The 22,198-nt window shown below is 37.6% G+C and overlaps 1 protein-coding gene across 3 annotated transcripts in view; it reads right to left on the bottom strand.

Moving 5' to 3' along the window:
* The window catches only part of Arih1 (ariadne RBR E3 ubiquitin protein ligase 1), a 114,163-nt gene that overhangs the window by 39,508 nt on the left and 52,457 nt on the right, over positions 1-22,198 (bottom strand). For 2 of the 3 annotated variants that reach the window (XM_008836442.3, XM_029565064.1), the window contains one exon: positions 7,986-8,130. The exons of the other annotated variant lie outside the window; for it this stretch is intronic. In XM_008836442.3, the coding sequence (XP_008834664.1) occupies positions 7,986-8,130 (145 nt within the window). The remainder of the gene's footprint in view (positions 1-7,985; positions 8,131-22,198) is intronic. 3 annotated transcript variants of the gene reach the window in all.

The raw sequence follows: 22,198 nt of genomic DNA, 5'->3' as shown, positions 1-22,198 counted from the left end.
TTTTTGTCTTTTTGAGACAAGGTCTCCTTGTAGCCCCAGCTGTCTTAGAGCTCACTATGTAGACCAGGCTGTCCTAGAACTCACTAAGATCTACTTGCCTCTGCCTCCCAAGTGCTGGTATTAAAGGTGTGCGCCACCACACCCAGCGATATTTACAGCTTTTGAGAGGCAAATGCTAATTAGTTTGATTTAAATATAAAGATATAGAATAATCGTATCATCAAACATAAAAGATGCCCAATATAATTAGCCACTGTGGAAATGCAAATCAAACCACAATGAAAACTCACTAAGAAATCTGACATAAAAAAGACCGATTAACTAGTATGAAGGTAGAAAATCAGAACCTTGTCCAACATACTGTTTCACGAGAATGTGAACTGGTACAAAAATCCGGGTAACACGTCAAAATTGCCGTATGACCCATCCACTCGACCCATTTAGAAAGAAAGAAAGAAAGAAAGGAAGGAAGGAAGGAGAAAGAAAAGAAAGAAAAGAAAGAAAAGAAAGAAAGAAAGAAAGAAAGAAAGAAAGAAAGAAAGAAAGAAAGAAAGAAAGAAAGAAAGAAAGAGAAAGAAGGGAGGGAGGGAGGGAGGGAGAAAAAGCAACAGATGGATAGAAACACAGAATGTAGAATACTCATATGATGGAATATTTGGCCACAAAAAGGAATAAAGCTCTGATATGAATAAACCCTGAAAACATGCTAAGTGAAAAAAAGCCAGTGATAAACCATGAATTTTAATTTTATTTAGATGAAAAGTTGAAAACAAAGCCAAGAAAAGGTAAGTGGTTGCCTAGGGCTCAGAGTTTGTAGGGAAGGAAGGAATGAAGATTAAAAGGTATAGGAGGTTTTATTGGGGGGGGTATAAAAATATCTTAATGATTATGGTCATATAGCTCTATAAATACACTAAAAACCACTTTAAATTGTGCTTTAGCATAGTATGTTAAGTTCCAGTTCAATAAATCTGGTATTTTTAAAATGTCAAGCAAATAGAGGATTTCATGAAATTTCATGGAATGTAGTCATCTAGAAAATAAAATAAGCCAGGCATCGTGGCGCACACCTATAGTCCCAACACTCAGGAGGCAGGCAGATCTCTTGAGCTCAAGGCCAGCCTGATCTACATAGTGAGTTTCAGGCCAACTTGGGCTACAGGGAGACCCTGTCTCAAAAAGACAGATGGGAGGGGAGGGACGGAAGGAGGGAAGGAAGGAAAAGAACTTGTAGTAAACTGAAAAAATTTATCTATAATCTAGCACTTGGGAGGTAGAGGCAGGAGGATGAGGGGTTTAAGGCCAGTCTTGACTAGATGGGAACCTATCTCAAAAACCAAAAGTAATCATAAAAACATAAATCAATTTTAAAAAAAGATGTATTACAAACAGCTAAGAATACCTAAGGATACAACTCACTGTTAAAAGTACTTGCCTGGGTCTGTAACTCCAGTTCGAGGGGAAATGACCTCCACAGACATTGCATGGCATGGGTGCACTTACACACATGCGGGCAATAACTCATACACATAAAATAAAAATAAATAAATAAATAAAAAAGTACTTTCCTGGCAAGCATGAGGTACTAGCTCTGATTCCCATACTATAAAACAAACATAGCTAAGAATAATAGGGAAAACCAGGCATGGTGGCAAACACCTATAATCCCAGCACTAAAGAGGCTGCTGAGGCAAAAGGATGGAAGACATCCAGGCCAGTATGAGCTACATAGGTAAGAAGAACTGGTCTCAAAACAAGGAACAGCAATATTTTGTTCAAATCTTCACCTACAATGATCTGAAATGCTAATAACTGGGTGATGGTTAAAAGAAGTGCAGTGTACTTCTTCACTACCAGTCTTCAGATTTATAGCTACTAAATTATGCAATCTAGACTTAAGCTTCTAGTTTGGAGTCTGTTTCAACCCAGACACTGTTTCAACAACATATACCGGAAAGGCTGCCGTTTTTGAAATTCCTTCTCTATTATACATTAACTTCTCTGTAAGCGTGTCTTTTGCTGCTGCCTACTCTTGCATCTGGCAAAATATTACTCTACCCGACCCCAATCTATTCCTTATCTTCCCAAATATTCAAGTCATCCTTTAATCTCTTAATATTTAACATTTCTTTTATTCCATGCATTTCCTGTCAAATTTATTTCCAGTTCTTTTATTTTTGTCATTCTTCTAAATGGCACGTTTTAAAGTTTACTACATTTTCTAAACAGCTATTATTTGAAATATGCTTATGAATTTCTGCTGTTGCTCATGATACTAAATCCAAAAAGTCAGAGAACCAAAATTCTACATAACAGCCTATCAACTACTACTTTTTATTTTATTTATTATTTTTATTTTATGTGTATGAGTGTATTGCCTGCATGTAAGTGCACCTGTGTCGTGCAATGTCCACGGAGGTCAGAAGAGGGCATCAAATCCCCAGATACGGAGTTACAGACAACTGTCAGTCACCATGTGGGTGTTGGAAATTGAACCTGGGTCCTCTGCAAGAGCAGTCAGTGCTCCAAACCACTGAGCAGCCCCTCCCCGCCACTTTCTTAACAACTTTTTAAATACACAGAAGTAGCCAGGTAAAAAATGTGGCCCAGTCCTGAAACTGATTTTACATGAAGACTAACAAGTGAAATATATATTAACTTTAAAAGAGTTTATACTTGGGGCTGGAGAGATGGCTCAGCAGCTAAGAGCCTAGCTACTCTTGCAGAGGACTCATGTTCATTCGCAGCACCCACATGGCAGATAACAACCACAACCATCTGTAACTCCAGTTACAGGGGATCCAATGTCCTCTTTGGACTTTTGTGGGCACTGTATGACATGGGTGTACCCACCTACATGCAGGCATTACATTCATACACATTAAATCACTACTGAAAGTACCAGGCTATTGTGCTTTCTAGTTGGGATCCATTATCAGAGACTTACCAAGATGATTAACAGACACACAGACAGGTATGATGATGCATGTTGATAGTCCAGTATTTGGGAGGCTAAGGTAGGAAGACCATTAGAAAAAAGTCCGCTAGGAAAGGTAATACAAAACCTTTCCTGAGGTCTGAAGATATATACATACTCATTTTGCTAAAGAGAACTGTGTTTGATTTACTATGACTAAATTCAGGTGTTTTCCATCTGGTCTGCTGTATTTCCCTTTCTCTCCTCTTCCTTTAACATGTTTGTCCTTTACTATCTCATGTCTACCCTCCTTGACATCCTGGACTTTCCCTTAACTCAGGGGATTAGACTAGTCATTATATTTATTCTTGTTTATATTGTAAATAAATTCAAACAGAAAAGAACTCATTAATAACCTATGGAATGTTATCTGTAACAGAATTAATGATCCAAAGAGCAATGGAAATTAAAGGATCCAAAGAACAGTATACACTTGTAAGTTTCATTTATCTCTACCACATTACATACTATACATGTTCAATAGCAGATTCTTAAAATTCAGTAAGAATTATCTTTCCTCCATTACAAGTTGCCAATATAATCTCTAAAATTAAAGGCACTTTGTTTATAGAAAGGAAAATGGGGGGAGGGGGACCTGGAGGAATGGCTTAGCATATGGATTATGTACTGCTTTTGCACAGAACCCAAGCTTAGTTCCCAGCACCATATCACGCAGCTCACCTCTTCAGTTCCATAAGATCTGACACACTTCTAGCCTCCATGGGCACTGTTCACACACACGCACACATGCACGCACGTAAAATTAAATTTTAAAAAAGAACTTGTTTACGTAAATTAGGACTGGACCTAGACCAGATAACTCTGTAAATGTTGGTGCTTAGTGCCAGGAGCACGAGATTCCACACCGGTGCTTCAACATGGGACTCTGCCTGTAACTATTTAAAAATCCTATTCTTAGAAAGTACAAATTACTTAATAAAAGTGACTTATTGTAACCCATGCTATATTTTCTAGTCAAATGAGGAGGAGATAAAAGCTAATTATGATGGTGCATGGCTATGGCTGCAGCATCTGCAAGGAGGATCCCAAGATCTTCATGTACATTTTAAGCTACTCTGATTCAAAAGAACTGCCAGGAGTAAGAAACTCCTGAGCTTAATCAGCAAACTGGTGGTGGTAAATCAATCAATTTTTGTTGTTGTTTGGGACAGGGTCTCCCTATAACCCCAGCTTAGAACTTACCATCATATAGAGATCTGCCTCAGCCTCAGGACTGAGATTAAAGGCATGTGCCATCATGTCACCATGGTCAATCTATAAATGTACACATTGCTCCAAAAGTCTTATTAATTCTAAAGCAGAGACTCTATACACTAGGATAGTTAACTCCAAAGTACTAAATAGAGTTACCAGAAACATCTATTTAGGTTAAGTGTGTTAATGCATGCTTGTAATTCCAGTATTCAGGATACTGAAGCAGGATGATGGTAAGGTTCAAGGCCGACCTGAGCTATATAGTGAGAACCTGTCTTTGAAAATGAAAGACCCTCCCCCAACACCAACACCCACCTGACACACAACATTATTTGAAGGCCTATATTCATGTGGCACTATATAATGGCAAAATTGCTCTTAGGAAGATAAAGACTGATGAAAAAAAGTGTTTGAAAAGAGTATAAAAATAAAAATGGGAGTTATTTAAGTTAAAAAAAAATCATTCATTGAATTAACAGAGTGAAGCTTCATGAAGAATTTCAGGGAACAATTTCTTCCAAAACAAAACAAGTTTAAAACTATTCCTGTACACTAATCTAAAAATTGGTGGGGGGGAAAACCCTTATTTTTGTTACCATTATACTATTCACAATACTAGCAGCTTTGGTCAATAACTTATTTGCCAACCTGTGTTGCTTTTTTTACTATTTTATCCTGCCAAATTTCTTTTTAAGGAGTACTTGTTTACATTAATTGCTGCTTCTTCCTTTTTCACCTTCAAGTCAGCGACTGTAGTCCAGGCAGTGTAGTTTAACATGAGACCACACTACTTAAAATAACTCTCCAAGGTCATTAAGTCCTGAACTTCAAACTCACTCCTCACTTCTCTTCTCTCACATTTCAGCCTTCTTCTATTCTGGAATGTATATACTTTTCTTTGGTTTCTGTGCTGCTACATGTTCTTGCTGCTTTTATCATACCTTCGGAGTTTAATTATCAACTCCTATGGGAACAACTGCCAGATCCAAAAATGAATTAGGTGTCTCTCATGGTTTGGATCATAAATGTCCCCTTAAAGCTAACATGTTGAAGGCTTAGATTCCAATTTGTGAAATTACTATGAAGTTGTAGAATCTTTAGGAGATAAAGGCTTAGTTGGAAGTTAAAACATTTGGCATATACTCTTAAAAGAGGAAATGGATCTCTGCTCTTTTCTTGCCCACCTTCCCCCCTCCACCCCCCAAGTTGAGCAGGCTTACTATATAATGTAACACCTTGTCATGAAGTCTGGCCTCCTCACCAGGCCCTCTGCAAACAAGGTCATAAACTGAAGACCCTGAAACCATGAGCCAAAATAAATCTTTCCTCCTCAAATTGATCATGTCAGGTATTTTGTCACAGGGATAGAAAGTGAACTAGCATAGTGTTGTGGTCTAATGTGACCATCTGACTGTCAAGGTGACATGGGGTATACCTGTGAAGGCGAACGTGCATTGTCAATCTGACTAGATATTGAATTTCTTAGGACAGACTTATCTTTTAAGTGTGTCTGTAAGGGCATTTCCAGAGAGAATTAACCTGAAGTAGCTGGGACATCATCCCATGGTTTAAGAACCCAGAATGAGAGGGGGTAAAGGAAAAAGCCAGCATTCATTACTGTTTCCTAACTGTAGACACAGTGTAGCAGCCACCACCATGGCCTTCTGGTTGCAATGGACTGTAACCTCTAACCATGAGTCAAAATATGATCACCTTCCATTAAAGTTGTTTTCTGTTAGGAACACAATAAGAAATGTAACTCGGCTTGCTGCCAAGTCAGATGACCTGATTTCAATCCCTGGAACCCACATGGTTGAAGCCAAGAACTGATTCCCACAATTTGTCCTCTAACCACCACACATGGGCCCCAACAAATAAATGATAAATAAGTAAACACAAAATGGGGGGGGCTCCTAAAACTACTGTGCATACATACACAGTGTTGCTCCAACATGTTCCCACACTGTATTTGCCCCTCAAAGTACCTACTGTTCTTCTATTATACTTATCTGATGAGTTCGCCTGTAAGTTACTTGAAGACAGGAATTATGAACTTATTCTCCATTATATTTTTAAACTTTAGAATAGTTCTTGCCATGTAATAAATACTGCCAACTGCCAATGTCCAGTTGTAGTTTTCAAGTTTTTGTTGAGACTACTGGATAATACCAAGAGCACTGAAAATGTAATAGATATTTGTAAGCAGCTAGCTCAAGTGTTTAAGTTAGAGTTAAAATGTCAATGAAAGAGAAACTGGCTATAATAAATCAGAAGGAAAAATGGCAAAGAATAAGGAAGTCATATATATTCTGGCAGAAATTATTTGTATCTTAGTACTAGGCTCACAGAAATGTTAGTAAACTATAAGCATGATAAAAGTCAAAATGCAACAAGAATCTATTAAAGGTAGTCAAAATTTGAATTTGCTTTATTTTAGTAGTAGCACTGATATATACTCAAGACTGTGATGTAAGAAGAGTTTAACAACTCCCAGGATGAAGAGATCTGAGGGAAATCTAAAGTCAACTCATTTGAAAGATAAAAATTTCAATCCCAAGTGAAACTGAATGATTTACCAGACTACAAAAACACTTAAAGTGTTAGAGCCACAATCAGAATTTGAGAAATCAGAAATTTTGTTCCATACTTTACCTACTAAAGTAGTTCACTGATTATTCTTTCTAAAAGGCTATACTTAAGCGAGGCATGGAGGCACAAATCTTTAATCCCAGCAGTTGGGAAGCAGAGGCAAGATCTCTGTGAGATCAAGGACAGCCTGGTCTACATACAAAGTTCCAGGTCAGCTGGAGCTACAGGGAGACCCTATTCTCAAAAGACTTTAAAAAGGGACTACATTTAAAGGTAGGGGGACCCTTTTCTAATCAGTTATATATTTGAACAAATTATATCCATTCAAATGGACCCCTTTAGAGATTAACATTTCAAATTCTAAAATAAACGATGAAAATTCTTCAATATGTTAAAACACATAAATATTCTGGTGACAAGGATCCAATAGATAGTTAACAATTAGAAAGAACTGATTGTCTATTAAACCAGAAAAAAACAGCAAAGATGGCTATAATTATTGTAGTGTTAAGTAACTTTTTAGATATTGAGACATCTTAAAGGTTAAATTCTAAGAAACTGAACACATTTATGCCAATTATAATTTTCCTATGGTTAAAATAATATCTTCATAAGAAGAGTTTGTTTAAACCTAAAATTTATTTACTAGACATTCTAAACCATTTTAACTCAGTAATTTAACTCAATAAAAGTTTATAACATACTTTTTAAAGAGAAAACATCTATTATTTGCTTCCATTCTGATTGTCTCCATTTGCCTTGTTTAAGAATCTATGTAAGAAGAGATTTAAGATATAAGTGAAAAATCTCTTATGAAGAATCTTGAAAGAACCCTAACAAATAATATTAAATATATTTTATAATGGTTTTGAATATTTGAAAAAATAACTTAAAAGTTTTGAGTCTATTTTAATCTGGATGAAACATACTTTATTAACCTATATTATGAAATTCTCCAAATGGTGGTAAAATAAACTCAGGAAGATTTAGGCATGTAATGACAACTTGGATTATTTTAAAAACAAATAGGGAATGAGAATGGTAAGAGGAAATGAAGCTCTTCTTCCTCCTTTCCTTATTCTTAACATACTGATAAGCTAAAGTTATAGGTTACTGCTCCCAGACTTCCAGATTTTCCTTGGTTAAATAATGATTTACCCTCTGACATAGAGTCAGTGCTAGCCTTAAACTACCAGATACTCACCGAGTTAGGGTAGTTCAAGTAGCAGATCTGACAAGGCATATCCTGTGCTGATGACCTTGTATTCATCTGGCGTGTTCGAGACTTTTTACTTGGATTAATTACATGACACTCAGCAAAGAGCTTCTCCAGGTTTCCATCAAAGTACCTGCATTATTTAAACAGAAAGGATGAGAGCCCAGCAATAGCACAGTTAGAGCTCTCCAAAAACCTAACTTTCTATAGGGAAAAGCAATGAACTAAACTAAAATAAACCATGATCAAAACCATTTTGCTCAAAGGATAGGAAAGCAAGTGTGGTTAAAGGATAGCTAACAGAGGGTGTCCGTGTTGAACTCCTGCTGCTCTTTTAATTTTTTAAAAACTTTGTTTTTTAAATAGGAGTACTGGGAGTTTAGGCATTTTAATAGAACTGTTAACTAAGATTTTAGGTAAAAGATATGCTATTGCTATCTATGAAGCATAATGATATTTTTTAAAACTAGACTGCATTTTATATAAATGAAATATATTTTATTAGTAATTTTAGTTAAGGCTAGGTGCCACAGCACACATCTTTAATCCCAGCACTTGGGAGGCAGAGGCTGGTGGATCCCTGAGTTCAAGGCCAGTCTAGGCAACATAGTGAGACCCTGTCAAAAAAAAACAAAACAAAAAAACCCACACATGATGATTTTAGTTAAACTATTTTAAATATATTAGTTTTGGTAGCCCAGTTAGAAAGTGTACCTTGCCCACACACCATTTAAAAGACAAACTGATTATATGTCTCACTGTATTCAATAGACTTGCTTTCTACATATTCTTCTGAATTACTTTTTTAATTTACTGAGAAGAAATAAAACTGTTACATAAAATATATACCCACATATGTACCTAAATGTGTATTTTAATCTCAATGAAAAATAAATTCTGCACTATGTATATTATACAATTTTCCAAATGGTGACAAGTGCTAAGTTATACAAGTTTTAAACAAACAGTAAACTTCTTCATAGATGACATTGATAAATGCCCAGGACAATTTTCCCAAATGAAGACAGTCCTTGGCCTAGTGAACTATCCAAATATTCAAAAGATGCAAAAGAAAACTTTTCATTTGTGAATGAACACAACCAGCTAAAATTCAATTAAGAATTTCTCAATTATGTTTTGACTCTATTCAGGGTTTTAATTACTGTAATTATCTTTATACAATACAAGGTTTCCAATTAAAAATATACTGCAGAGATTTCCAGTTTTTATGTGTTTTGTGGGCATGGTGTAGAAATGTGTGCACACATGTGAGTGTACAAAGGCCAGAGGTCAACTTTGGATGTCTTTCTTCTGTTGCTCTTCACCTTATTTTTTGAGACAGACTCCCTTACTGAGCCTAGAGCTGGTTATTCAGCTAGACTGGCTGGCCAAAGAGCTCCAGGGATCCACCTTTCTCTATCCAACAGTATTAGGGTTAAAGGCATGCATTGCCACACCCAGCTTTTTGTTCTTTTTATGTGGGTGCTGGGTATCTAAACTCAGGTCCTCCCCAGGCTTGCACAGCAAGCATTCTACCCACTGAGCCATCTCCTCAACCAAGATTTCCAGTATTCTTTTTCATTTCTTAAATTACATTTCCTTGGTATAGTTTTTTGTTTGGGGATTTTTGTTGTTGTTGTTGTTGTTGTTGTTGGGTTGAAGTGGGCACACAAGTCTCAGGAAAACTTGTAGGACTCAGTTCTCTCATTCCATCATATGAGTGAGTCCCTGGAATCTAATTTGGGTTGTCAGACTTGGCACCTTTATCTGCTGAGCCATCTAACTAGCTCAGATTTCCAGTGGTTTTAATTAAGGTTTTCTTTAGCATTTCTGTATTTATAGGAAAATCATCTCAAGAATTGAGAACAAATATTACTCTTCTTCTAAGACTAATAAATGTATTTTAAAATATATTTTGACTACAGTGTGTTTCAATAAAATTCTCAAATTATCAATCAGAATGGCAAAATGTTGTACAGGTGAGCATTTAAAGTTGTCAGTAATTCACATGAGGTTGTCCCTGATGACCGAGATAATCAGAATTATCAATAGAAAAAAAAAAAAAAAACAACTTTCCTTTGAATTTTATCTAAGAAAACATGAGATGCCAAGTTTTATATGAAAAGCAGAATGTAGAAGAGACTAACAGTAAATATGATTTGTAAACCAACAAATGTCTTATCTGTAAAAAAAAATTCATGTTAATAAGAACAAACTTCAGCTACCCAGAATGTAACTCTGTGAAGATGATGGACCCACACACGACTTAACAGTCTCAGCAGCACAGCCAGACAGGTCTACAAGTCCATGGATGTGCTATCAATCTCCTTTCTCCACTAATAGCTAACACACATCTTTCTGTCAATAAAAACTTAACTGTACAACTTTTTTTTTTCTTTCTTTTTTTTCTTTTGGTCTTTTTGAGACAGGGTCTCCCTGTAGCCCCAGCTGTCCTGGAACTCTCTAGACCAGGCTGGCCTTGAACTCAAAGAGATCCGCCTGCCTCTGCCTCCCAAGTGCTGGGATTAAAGGCATTAGCTACCACACCCGGCTGACTTTATTTTTACATAATATTCTACTATGCATGTACTATGGTTTATCTACCTAACCAACCTCACATTGAATGGCACATACGTGCCCCACATACATGTAGTGCTATGTTGAATTCCTGGTCCATCTGACACTGGGAAAATACCTAAATTTGTGTTCCTTTACTAGTGAAGTTGAACTATTTTTTTCTAAAAAAATCTTATTCTATATATACTCAATTCAGTATGTAAACAGGAAGATAATCTTTGCTTCAGGGAGTGACTTCTTCCCCCAGTTTCTACATTTTCCTCAACATTGTTCAAAGTCCTTAATTGCAGATTTTTTTTTAACGTGTGTGTGCGTGTGTGTGTGTTTGCACATGCTACCACAGCACTCATGTGGAATCAGAGAACAAAATTTACAGGAATTTGTTCTCTCCTTCTATCAAGTTGGTCCAGGCTTTCAGGTTTGGCAGCCAAGTGCCTTTACCCAGTAAGCCATCTTGCTAGCCCCACTTTTATTTTATTTACTTACTTTATATTTATTTGTTTTTATTTTTGAGATCTCCCTGTAACCCCTGCTGTCCTGGAACTCAGAGAGATCCACTTGCCTCTGCCACCTGAGTGCTGGGATTAAAGGCATGCACATACTATGCCCAGCTGGAAGTTTCTTTTTCAACAGACAGAGATTATTACACAGTTCTACAACTGGTCATATACGGAGAGTGTCTGTGACTTTTCCAAGACTAAGTGGCACATCTACGACAAAACCTCTACACCTAAGGCTTACAGAACATAGAACAAGGAGTAAAGAGAACACTGATTTATCTCTCAAGTCTCATCAATACAACAAAGGTCTAGGAACACTGAAGGTCACAAATGGCCAAAATGTAGAGAATAAGCATCAAATGGACAGCAGACCCCAATCTTAGTAGAATTATTGATAGCTGATTACTGCTGGGTGAGGACAAGCTGATCTTCTTAAAAGGAGGGACTCTAGATAGGCTGACTGGACCCCAGTGGATGGATGAACCTGCACTGAGGGACACCTGAGGACACTAGGTGACCTAACAGGCCTTAACACAAATGACAGGATGTATGAATTCCAGTGGTGGGGGGGTGTCATGGGATGGAGCCAATGAGAAAGGGGGTATAAAGTTAAGATGTTCTGTATGAAACACACATACAGAATTCAATTAAAAAGAATAAATTCTTTAAAAAAAGATATCCCAGGGCTAGAGAGACAGCTCAGCTGTTAAGAGCACTGAATGCTCTTACAGAGGACCCAGGTTCAATTCCCAACACCCATATGGCGGCTACGAACCGTCCTTAACTCCAGTTACAGGGGAATACGAAACCCTCTTCTGACCTCCGCAGCATTGCACGACACGGGTGCACTCACGTATATACAGGCAATACTCATATACATAAAATAAAATAAAAATAATAAAATATTTTTTTAAAAAGACATCCCTAAAGAATTTTAAATTCATTCATGACTTGGATTTTTCCAATATTTTTTTTATTCACTCGAAACATTAATTTGGATGACAGGAAATAAAGATGGAATTTCATTTTAATTTAAATAGCTAATCTTTTATTGAAGGATATTAATACTCTGCAGCATGTTACTCTGTAATCACTTTTTCTCCTTAAGAGAACACTGTTTGCTATCGACCCTATTTCCATACTTAGACAAGGGTATTCCTGGACTCTCTGCTGTATTCCATTAACCTGCCTGCTCTTATACATTCTGACAAATTCTCAGCACTCTTATCTAACCAAATTTTCATGGCTATTCATTCATATTTACTTTTTCAAGATTTATAATCACTGTGAAAAAATTTTAAAGGTTCTGTTAGAACTTTTCATATAACGTTCTAAAGAACTTTTCTATTTTAGGCTAAATGTAAAAACCAAAGAAGTGACTTTAAAATATAAAGTCTTTCTAGCGAGAACAAACTACCTTTTTCAATGTACGTAATTGCTATTACTACTTTTTCCTCTCAGGGCTTATTTTTCCACCATGCAGTTTCTACAAATTTTTCAGTAAGCTTAGTCTCAGATTATTTTAAGGTAGTATAACTCTCACTATAAATTCATTCACATTAGGTCTACTTCTTAAAGATAGTATACAAGGAGTTTATAGCTTTCTGATACATCCTACAAGTCACCAAAGAACTATCAAAAACTACCCAGGCAAATCCTGGTGTGGTGATACATTCCTATATCCCCACCACTGAGGAGGTAGAGGCAGGAAGATTAGGAGTTAAAGACCAACTTTGGCTAGATACCAAGTTGAAGGCCAGCCTGTGCTACATGAGACCCTGAAGGTAAAGTGCACAGAAGTTAAAAATCAATTCATATGCTCAGAACTAGAATCTTTCTCATTAAAAGTTAATTATTTAGAAAAATACACATTTTTGTTTCAATTTTTTTCATATTTCATTGAAAACATTTTATTAGCCATCTGGATAGAATGTATTCACCAGGAAGGATAATCCCATCCTTTTGGAAGGAACATATGGCCTCCTCTTTGCTGATTCTGTTTGCCAATGCAGCCTATCCTGTACTTTTGTCTGACAACTGAAATTTGCCTATCCAGCACCACAATGAAGTCTACTTCCAATGTGTCAGATGTGATGCTCATATAAATGTTTTCCTGGATCCCAAAGCCAAAGTTTCTAGTATCTAAGAAGATACTTTTTCATGACTCATAATCCCTGACCTTCAGATCTTTCTCCAGAATTCCTTCTGCTTCAACCCCATAGACTGTGTGCTGTGCAATGGACAGAAATCTTTTCGTTTCTCTTGATTCCAAAAACACTAACAGTGTATCTGGTTTTGGAAAACATAGGAAACACAGGAGTCTGACTTTAGCTACCCAGATCAGTCTGTCTCCATTCTCCCTGACAAATACTGAGGCAGAAATTATAGATCCAAAGTTCTCCTTGTCACCATGATCTTGTGCCATGATGGGTAATAGGAAGAGAGAGCAAAGTTTCCATGCCAAATCCTTATGGGGCTGTCAATTTTTCCCCAAGCTAACAAAGATTTTAAGTTTATTATATTTATATTGATATTATATTAATTATATTGTTTAAATTTATTATAAATAACATTGGCTATTTACAAGATATTAAGATCTAATTTAAGTCTGGGGGTGTAGCACAAGCTCAGCTGGTAGAATGCTTGCCCACCATGCTTGAAGCCCTGGGTTCAAGCCCCAGCAATGCATAAAACTAGCATTTATGGCATATGCTTATAATCCAAGTACTTGAGTAGAGATAGGAAGATCAGAAGCTCAAGGTCATCCTCAGCTAAAGAGCAATGAGCTTGGGGTCATCCTGGGATACATATGTCACCCTATTCTAAAAATCAAAAATTCTAATTCAGCAGTGGGTTTTATTTGGGGAGGGGGGCACAATGGGGTTTAAAAACCCAGGGCCCCTCACATGGCGGGCAGATACTCTACCATTGAGCTACATTCCTACACCACTGTATTTTTTTTTTTTTTTGCAGTAGTTGTCTTGCAATACTTAAAACTGTTTCTTGTATCAGCTTTAAACAATATATAACAATATATCGATTGCCCCTACATTATCCAATACTTATTTAAATCTTAAGTTTGGGGCTGGAACTTATACCAGTTTATATGATTTTTTCACTATTTATTTATTTTTATTTTATTTTATTTTTTGTCTTTTTTGAGACAGGGTCTGCCTGTAGCCCCAGCTGGCCTGGAACTCACTATGTAGACCAGGCTGGCCTCCAACTCACAAAGATCCACCTGCCTCTGCCTCCTGAGTGCTGGTATTAAAGGTGTGTGCCACCACGCCCGGCCTCACTATTTAATTTTTATATTGTGTACCATTCCCCTCCCCTTTGAATGTGTGGGGTTGGGGGAGGTGTCCTGAGGATTAAGCACAGGGGACTCATGAATGCCAGACATACACATATACTTAACTGAGCTATATCTGCTTGAGGTTTTCTTTTTATTAAAAATACTAGATTCAGTGGATAGACAAGCACTGGGGAACATCTGGGGTGCTGACAACACAGTGGACAGTAACAGGGATGACAGAGTATATGGATTCCAGTAAGGGGGGGGCGATGGGAGGGTGCCATTTGGGAAGTGGGTATATAAATGATTAAGACTGGGATATTCTGTATGATACATACACACACACACACACTCAGCTGTCTTAGCACATTATTAGTATACATAAAAGCCCTGGGTTCCATATGGATGGGGTGGATAAAGGTCACTTTCTTTTGTAAATTTCTTCATTCCCACTTATACACAAACCTAAGGTGTTTCTAAATGCTCCAACTAGTTAAAATCATTCTTCTCATTACTGGTTACATAGTAATGTTCCATTCTCTCTTGTTATCTATTATTAAAGAAGTGTGTGGGCAAAAGTCAATTTTAGCCATTAAATCATTTTTTTCATTATATAATTCAAATCCTTTCCTTTTGGCATGTGCATGTGTTTCTTTGTTTATACTACTCAAAATCTAACTTTTCAAGGATTAGCATAGCATTTCGCTATCTCTTTGGACATGCCATTCAGATTCTACCTGTCAAGATGCTTGGGTTTTTTTTGTTGTTATGTTGTTTGTTTTCCCCAGCGCCACCGCATTGTACATGCTAGGCAAGAGCCCTATCATTAAGCTAAATTCCCAGCCCCTTAAGATGCTTTAGTTAAGACTACTCATACTTTGTCTCTGTTAAATTGTTCTCCAAGTCTTACCATTCACTAATTCCTTTTTCCCCCTTATCTTCCAGATTTCCATTTCTTTGGCCTTCTGGCTAAGATCAAGTACAAATTTCTATTTTTTTGTAGTATCTGATCTATTTCTTGCTGTTGTCACTATAGTTTCAAGTTTTTCAAAAGTAGTACTTATCTCTTCATTTTTTTTAGCCCTTAGTTCTGTCAGCTTCTTTTGTCAGCTTGTTCAGTTATTTTATCAATTCATATCTGACCACTTATCTCAGAGCCTATGCACACCTTAATTTCCTTAAGGGGACAAAGAAACTTTTACTCTCATTATGATGACTTCATTTAGAACTATAATACAGGAATATGGCTAGATTATTAACTCTGCACACTGTTTACTTGGGAACTACTTGAAAGTACTTTAAATTCACTGGCTTTTATGTATGTTTTGCCTATGAAAATCAAGTCAAAATGAAAAGGTAAAAGCACTGCAATTTGGGAACTTCTGCTTATTAGTTATAGTCAACACATAGCTCTCTGCTTCCATGATTTTAGTGAGCTGCTGCAAAGCTTAAACTACGGACATGGCTTTTCTCCTTCCTAAAATTCTACCTGTTTTTTTCAAGAAACTGCACTGAAGAAAAATTCTCTTACCTCTCTAGAGTTCTTTCCACTCTTTTAGTATGTTTAGAGAAACACAGTCAAGCAAACTGGTACCAGAAAAAATGTCTAGAATATGTAAAGCTTAATTTTCCATTTTACTACATAGAAACATGTCCCAAAAATCATGAGTTAAATTTCAAGATAGAAGGAGTTGCAGCCTTAAAATGTTCAAGTGTAGACATGGGAGACAGGACCGGTAGAGGATGCCATTAGCAAGTGGACTGAGTGACTGTGACTTCAGTGGCATTTCACATTTCATTTTGCCACATAGGAGTTTATCTTAAAAGCCACCAAAGGCTTCACTGTTCAGGTACTCATTCTTTACAACAGAATTAGAAAGCAAAGTGTTAAGTTATTTTTAAAACCTACACTAAAGTTTTAATTCAATCCTTCTGTTAGTCCTTAATGTTTCTACTACAAGGTTGGGAGGGAACAAATTTTTATATATACACATTATATGCATTCATGTATAAATACAACTTTTACTTTAAAAAGCATTTTTTGTTTACTGTATGGCGGTTTATGGATAACATACTTTCACTCACAAATACTCTGTATTTTAATTATAGTTCTGAGAAAGAACTTTTTAAAAAGATTCATCATGCCAATATCTTTTTAAAAGTATTCTTCACTACTTTGTTTCATCTAATGGCATATTTTTTTCCACTTTTAGAAAGCATATTCTTAAATGTTAAAGGAGCAGAGAAATAGCTCAAATTCAATTAATCCTCTGAAAACAGCCATCAGATTTGTAAAAAGCAAATATACACAAAGCATAAAAATTTGAGTCTTCAAGATGGGCATGGTGGCGCACACCTTTAATCCCAGCACTCGGAAGGCAGAGGCAGGCGGATCTCTTGTGAGTTCAAGGCCAGCCTGGTCTACATAGTGAGTTCCAGGACAGCTGGGGCTACAGGGAGACCCTGTCTCAAAAAGACAATAATAATAATAATAATAATAATAATAATAATAATAATAATAATAATAATAATAATAATAATAATAATAATAATAATAATAATAATAATAATAATAATGTCTTCAAACAGTAATATGTGAGAGTAAACTCATCGTAATTTTCTCCAGTATTTTCGAGGAGACCAGAGTTTCAGAGCTTAGCGCTCATCTTTCACAGAAAGAATAATGATGGTATACACAAATTATTAAGAAATACTCAAGTAGGGACTAGAGAGATGGTTCAGCAGTTAAAAGCACTGGATGTTCTTGCAGAAGACTAGGGCTCAAATCCCAGCATCCATATGGTGGCTAACAACCACCCATAGCTCCAGTTCCAAAGTATCTGACACCTTACCTTCTTCTGACCTCCACAGGCACTGCACAACACAGGTACACTTAGATACATACATACAGACAATATATTCATACACATAAAATAAAAATAAATAAACTATTTTTAAGAACCCCTATGGAAGTAGTGTGGAGAACTCTTAAAAAACTACAAATGGTAGCCAGGCACGGTGGCGCACGCCTGTAATCCCAGCACTCAGGAGGCAGAGGCAGGCAGATCTCTGTGAGTTCAAGGACAGCATGGTCTACATAGTGAGTTCCATGACAGCTGGGGCCAAAGGGAGACCTCAAAATAAATTTTTTTTAATTCAGTGAGGATTTACCTAATTCTGTAAGAATTACACTAAAAGCTTTTGAGTTTTTAATGTTAGTCTCTAAAAGATAATCTAGTTCACAATGTAGCATGTACACTAGATAAGTCTTGTTCATCTGTGTGTGTCTAGAACCTTTATGTATGCTGCATACACACTTTAATTGGAGCTACAGCCCAAGCCCTCTCTGTAGTTTTTTGGTGGTGGTGGTGGTGGGGTGTGTGTTTGTTTTCTGAGACAGGGTCTCATAGCCCATGCTGGCCTAGAAATTGCTATGCCTTAGGAGATGGTCTTGAATTCAATGATCCTCCTGCCTCCACTCCCAAGTGCTGGGATTGAAAGCATGTGCCACCACACAAAGCTCCACCACATTTATTTTATTTACTTTTATGTTCATGAGTGGTTTGTCTGCGTGTATCTAAGTGCACCACATGCAAGGAATGCTTGTAGAGGCCAAAGAAAGTGTCCAAGAACTGGAGTTACAGACAGTTGCTAGCTGCCATGTAGGTGCTGAGAACCACACTGGGGTCCTTTGCAAGAGCAGCCAGCACTCTTAACTGCTGGCCTATCTTTCCAACCCCATACTACAGTTTTCATAACTTAACACATTGCCGCTGCGGCCACACACACACACACACCCACACACACACACTTATTTCCCTTCTTGAGACAGGGTCTCACTATGTAGCCTCACGCTGTCTGGAACTCATAGAGATCAACCTGTCTCTGCCTCTAGAATATGCCACGTCTGGCCTTTCTCTCTTCCTTACCCAATTTCACTTATCAATATTGTCTGCCCTATCCCCTAAAATAAAAACAAATTTTAGCTTTCTAAAATGGGTGTGTACCACAACTGGTTCCTTTATGCTTGTTTTTTTTATTGCTGTTTTGTTTTTGAGATAGGGTCTCACTGTACAGGCCTGGCTGGCCTGAACAGTTATGTAGACAGGCCTGCCTCTACCTCCTGAGTGCTGGGATCAATGAACCAGTCTCCTCTGCCTTCTTGATCCCCTTATACTGTTTCCCATTTTATTAAGTTCTATTTACATTAAGTTCTTCTGGTATTTTCATTTCTCATCATCACAGAACTTACTGTTATTCTTCTTCTACCTTAAGACATTGAGGTCAATTTTCTTTACATTTATCTATGCTGTATGTGTGAATATTTTCACAGGTCATGATATTCATGTGGTGCTCAGAGGACAATGTGTTGGGAGTAGATTCTCTCAACTACCATGTGGGTCCCACGGATAGAACTCAAGTCATCAGACTTGGCAGCAAATGTCTTTAAGTTGTGAGCCATCTTGCCAGCCCCTAGTTCATTATTTCAGACTTCAGATGAATTTTTAGCTCATTTCATTCCAGTAACTTCAGCTGATCCTAGAGCAAAGCAATGCCATTCAGAGGCAGCCAAAATTCCTTAACTTCTTTTTCTCTTCTGCCACTCTGTGACTTAAACCAGTGACTTTGGCATAGTAGGCAAGCACTCTAACTAATACTAAGCTAGCTATACCCCAACCAGCTGCGGACTAGTCCTTTTGACTCTCAGAAAATTTGAGTACTAATAAATAGCCTGCTACTGACATCAACAGTCAATATGTATTTTGTATATTAATGTGTTGGGTTTTTTTTTGTTTTGGTTTTTTTTTTTTTCCTTTTTGAGACAGGATCTCCCTGTAGTCCCAGCTGGCCTGGAACTCACTATGTAGACCAGGATGGCCTCAAACTCAGAGATCTGCCTGCCTCTGCCTCCCAGAGTACTGGGACTGAAAGCATGCACCACCACGCCCGGCCTGTTATATGTGTATTGTATATGGTTATCTTAGTTACTTTCTCCTTGGTGTAATAAAATACATGTATAAAAGCAACTTAAGGAAGAAAGGGTTCCTTTTAGCTTATAGTTCCAGAGGGGTATAGTTCATCACGGAAGGAAGACATGGCAGCAGGAACAAGAGGCTAGCTAGTCACACTGCACCCTCAGGAAAGAGAGAACAAGAAGTGGGATGCCAGGCTACAAAGCCTCAAGGCCCACCCCCAGTGACCTACTTCCTCCAAAAAGGCTTTACGTAAAGATTCCACCACCTTCCCAAACAGCAGCACCAGAGCTGACAACCAATTGTTCAAAGATGTGAGCCTATGGAGGATATCTCACATTCAAACCCCAACAATGGGGAAAAATATACAAACCTTGAGGTCAGTTGTAATGTCATATGCAAGTTACTAGACACACATACTGCTCACAAATAAAGCACTTGTGCTCACAGCAACAGCCAACCGTGGGAAGCTATGAAATTACTGAAATGTACTACATTAATTGTATACATCTGTGGTTTAATATTGTTGCTTTACTTTTAAAAAATATTTATTATTTTTATTTTGTGTATGAGTGTATTGCCTGCATGTAGGTAAGTGCACCTGTGTCATACAATGCCACTGGATCCCCTGGAACTGGAGTTACGGACAATTGTTAGCTGCTGTATGGGTTCTGGGATTCGAACCCAGGTCTTCTGCAAGAACAACCAGTGTTCTTAACCGCCGAGCCATTTCTCCAGCCCCGTCGCTTTACTTTTGTTTATATTTCTCCCCACTACAAATGATAAGGTCTGTTTATGTAATTTCTGATATTTAACTTCTTACCATTATCTACATATTTTTATAAATTTCATTTTCGATTATTTTTTTGAGATAGGATCTCTCTGTAGCCCCAGCTGTCCTGGAACTCACTATGGAGACCAGGCTGACCTCCAACTCATAGAGATCTGCCTAGCTCTGCCTCCTGAGTGCTGGGGAATTAAAGGCATGTGCCACCATACCCGGCCTACTTTCTATTATTTCTAAACTACATGACTTATGATTTGCTTGTTTTTGTTTTGACAAACTGTTGCAGATTGCTTGGGGGGGGGCTCAATATCAAAGTAAACATGCACATTTCAAACTTTTGTTGATCAAAGGTCAACTGCCTATTAATTAAGGCATTGTACTATTTATGAATGCCCTCCATGAACACAGGCTGGTACTTATCTTTTTTTTCAACTCACTTAAGTATTACTTTAGTAATCACTTATCTTAGCACAAGACAAGAAATTTTCACGTACATCAAAATTCCAATTTTGTTAGACTGTAAGGTGTCATCATTGAAAGATGCATGCAGAGGAGCTGGAGAGAAGGCTCAGAAGTTAAGAGCACTGACTGCTCTTGCAGAAGACTTTGGTTGGATTCCCAGCATGCACATGGCAGTTCTTAACTCCAGGTTCCAAGACATGCTCTTCCATGTGGTGGCTCACAACTCTTTTTAACTGCAGTTCAACGAAATTCAACACCTTCCTCTGGCTTCTGTGGGCACCAGGCATATTCCTGATACATGCATGAGGTAAACACTCATCATACATATAAAATTTAAAAAAAGCTTTTTTTCTAATGTTAAAAACTGCTGGGCTCATGCTTATAATTTCAGCACTTGGGAGGCAGAGGCAGGAGAATAGCTATAAGTTTGAGGGCAGGTCTACATAGCAAGTTCTAGGCCAGCCAGAGCTACATAGCAAGATCCTACCTGAGAGAGAGAGAGAGAGAGAGAGAGAGAGAGAGAGAGAGAGAAAGGGGAAGAGGAAGGTTGGGGTAGGAGAAAGTGTGGTGCTTACAATCAATGAAATGGGATTTTAGTTTGCTTGTGAACTGCTAAGGTGTTATATTTTACCAATATGGAAAACTGATTAACACTTCTATTTCATCAATCCAGACTATTCTGATAATATGTTCATTTCTATTTCTGCCCCATTCTTTTCTATTTCCTAACCACTTCTTTACCTTCTTTTTTAAATTGGATAGGGTTACTTTTAGATAGCTTTTGGTTCTCCTCATACCTTAAAACTCCCTTTGGCTTTGTCCAGTCTGCTGCTAAACTAATTCACTAATTTATTATGACTTTTCAATTTTGGTTGTAGAAACTGGTTCTACATCTGAAGACAGCTCATCCTTTCTTCTTTCCTGGTGATAGCATACTCACTTTAGTCTATGTCTGGCAATTCCAATACCTCAAGTCCTAGATTAGTATATTTTAATTAGAAAATATACTATAAGAGGGCCAGGGGAAGCCTCAGTGGGTAAGGGCATGCGCCACAATGCCTGACAATCCCCAGAATTCATGGTAGAAGGAGAGAAATCCAAGCTGTCCTCTGACTATGTGTGTCATGGCTGTGTGCAGCCCCTCAAAACACACAAACATAGCCACGGAGGGAGGGAGGGGGAAGGAAGGAATTAATTTGGTAATCATTTTAAACATTTTTCTTCAGAGGACAACTTCCAAGAGTCAGTTCTCCTCTTCCACAAGAAGTTCTAGGGATCAATCTCAGGTCATCAGACTTGTGTTATATGGCAAGTGGTTTTTACCCACTGAGCCATCTTGATGGTCCCACTTAAAAAGTTTGATGCTACTGAAGTACAATATGAAAACAGAAACAACAGAGAAATAAAAGAGAGGAAAGGTTAGAAGATGGATTTTTGAGTCTTGCTGCCATAGCCAGGCATGGTGGTGCACGCCTTTAATCCCAGCACTCAGGAGGCAGAGGCAGGCTGATCTCTGAGTTTGAGGCCAGTCTGGTCTCGATAGCGAATCCAGGCCAGCTACAGAGAGACCCTGTCTCAAAAAGACCAAAAAAAAGGGAGGGAGGGAG

The sequence above is a fragment of the Nannospalax galili genome, unplaced genomic scaffold, assembly GCF_000622305.1.
Source record: "Nannospalax galili isolate Female #2095 unplaced genomic scaffold, S.galili_v1.0 scaffold54, whole genome shotgun sequence".
NCBI classification, from domain to species: Eukaryota; Metazoa; Chordata; class Mammalia; order Rodentia; family Spalacidae; genus Nannospalax; species Nannospalax galili.
This window is presented reverse-complemented; position numbering and strand designations above follow the sequence as displayed.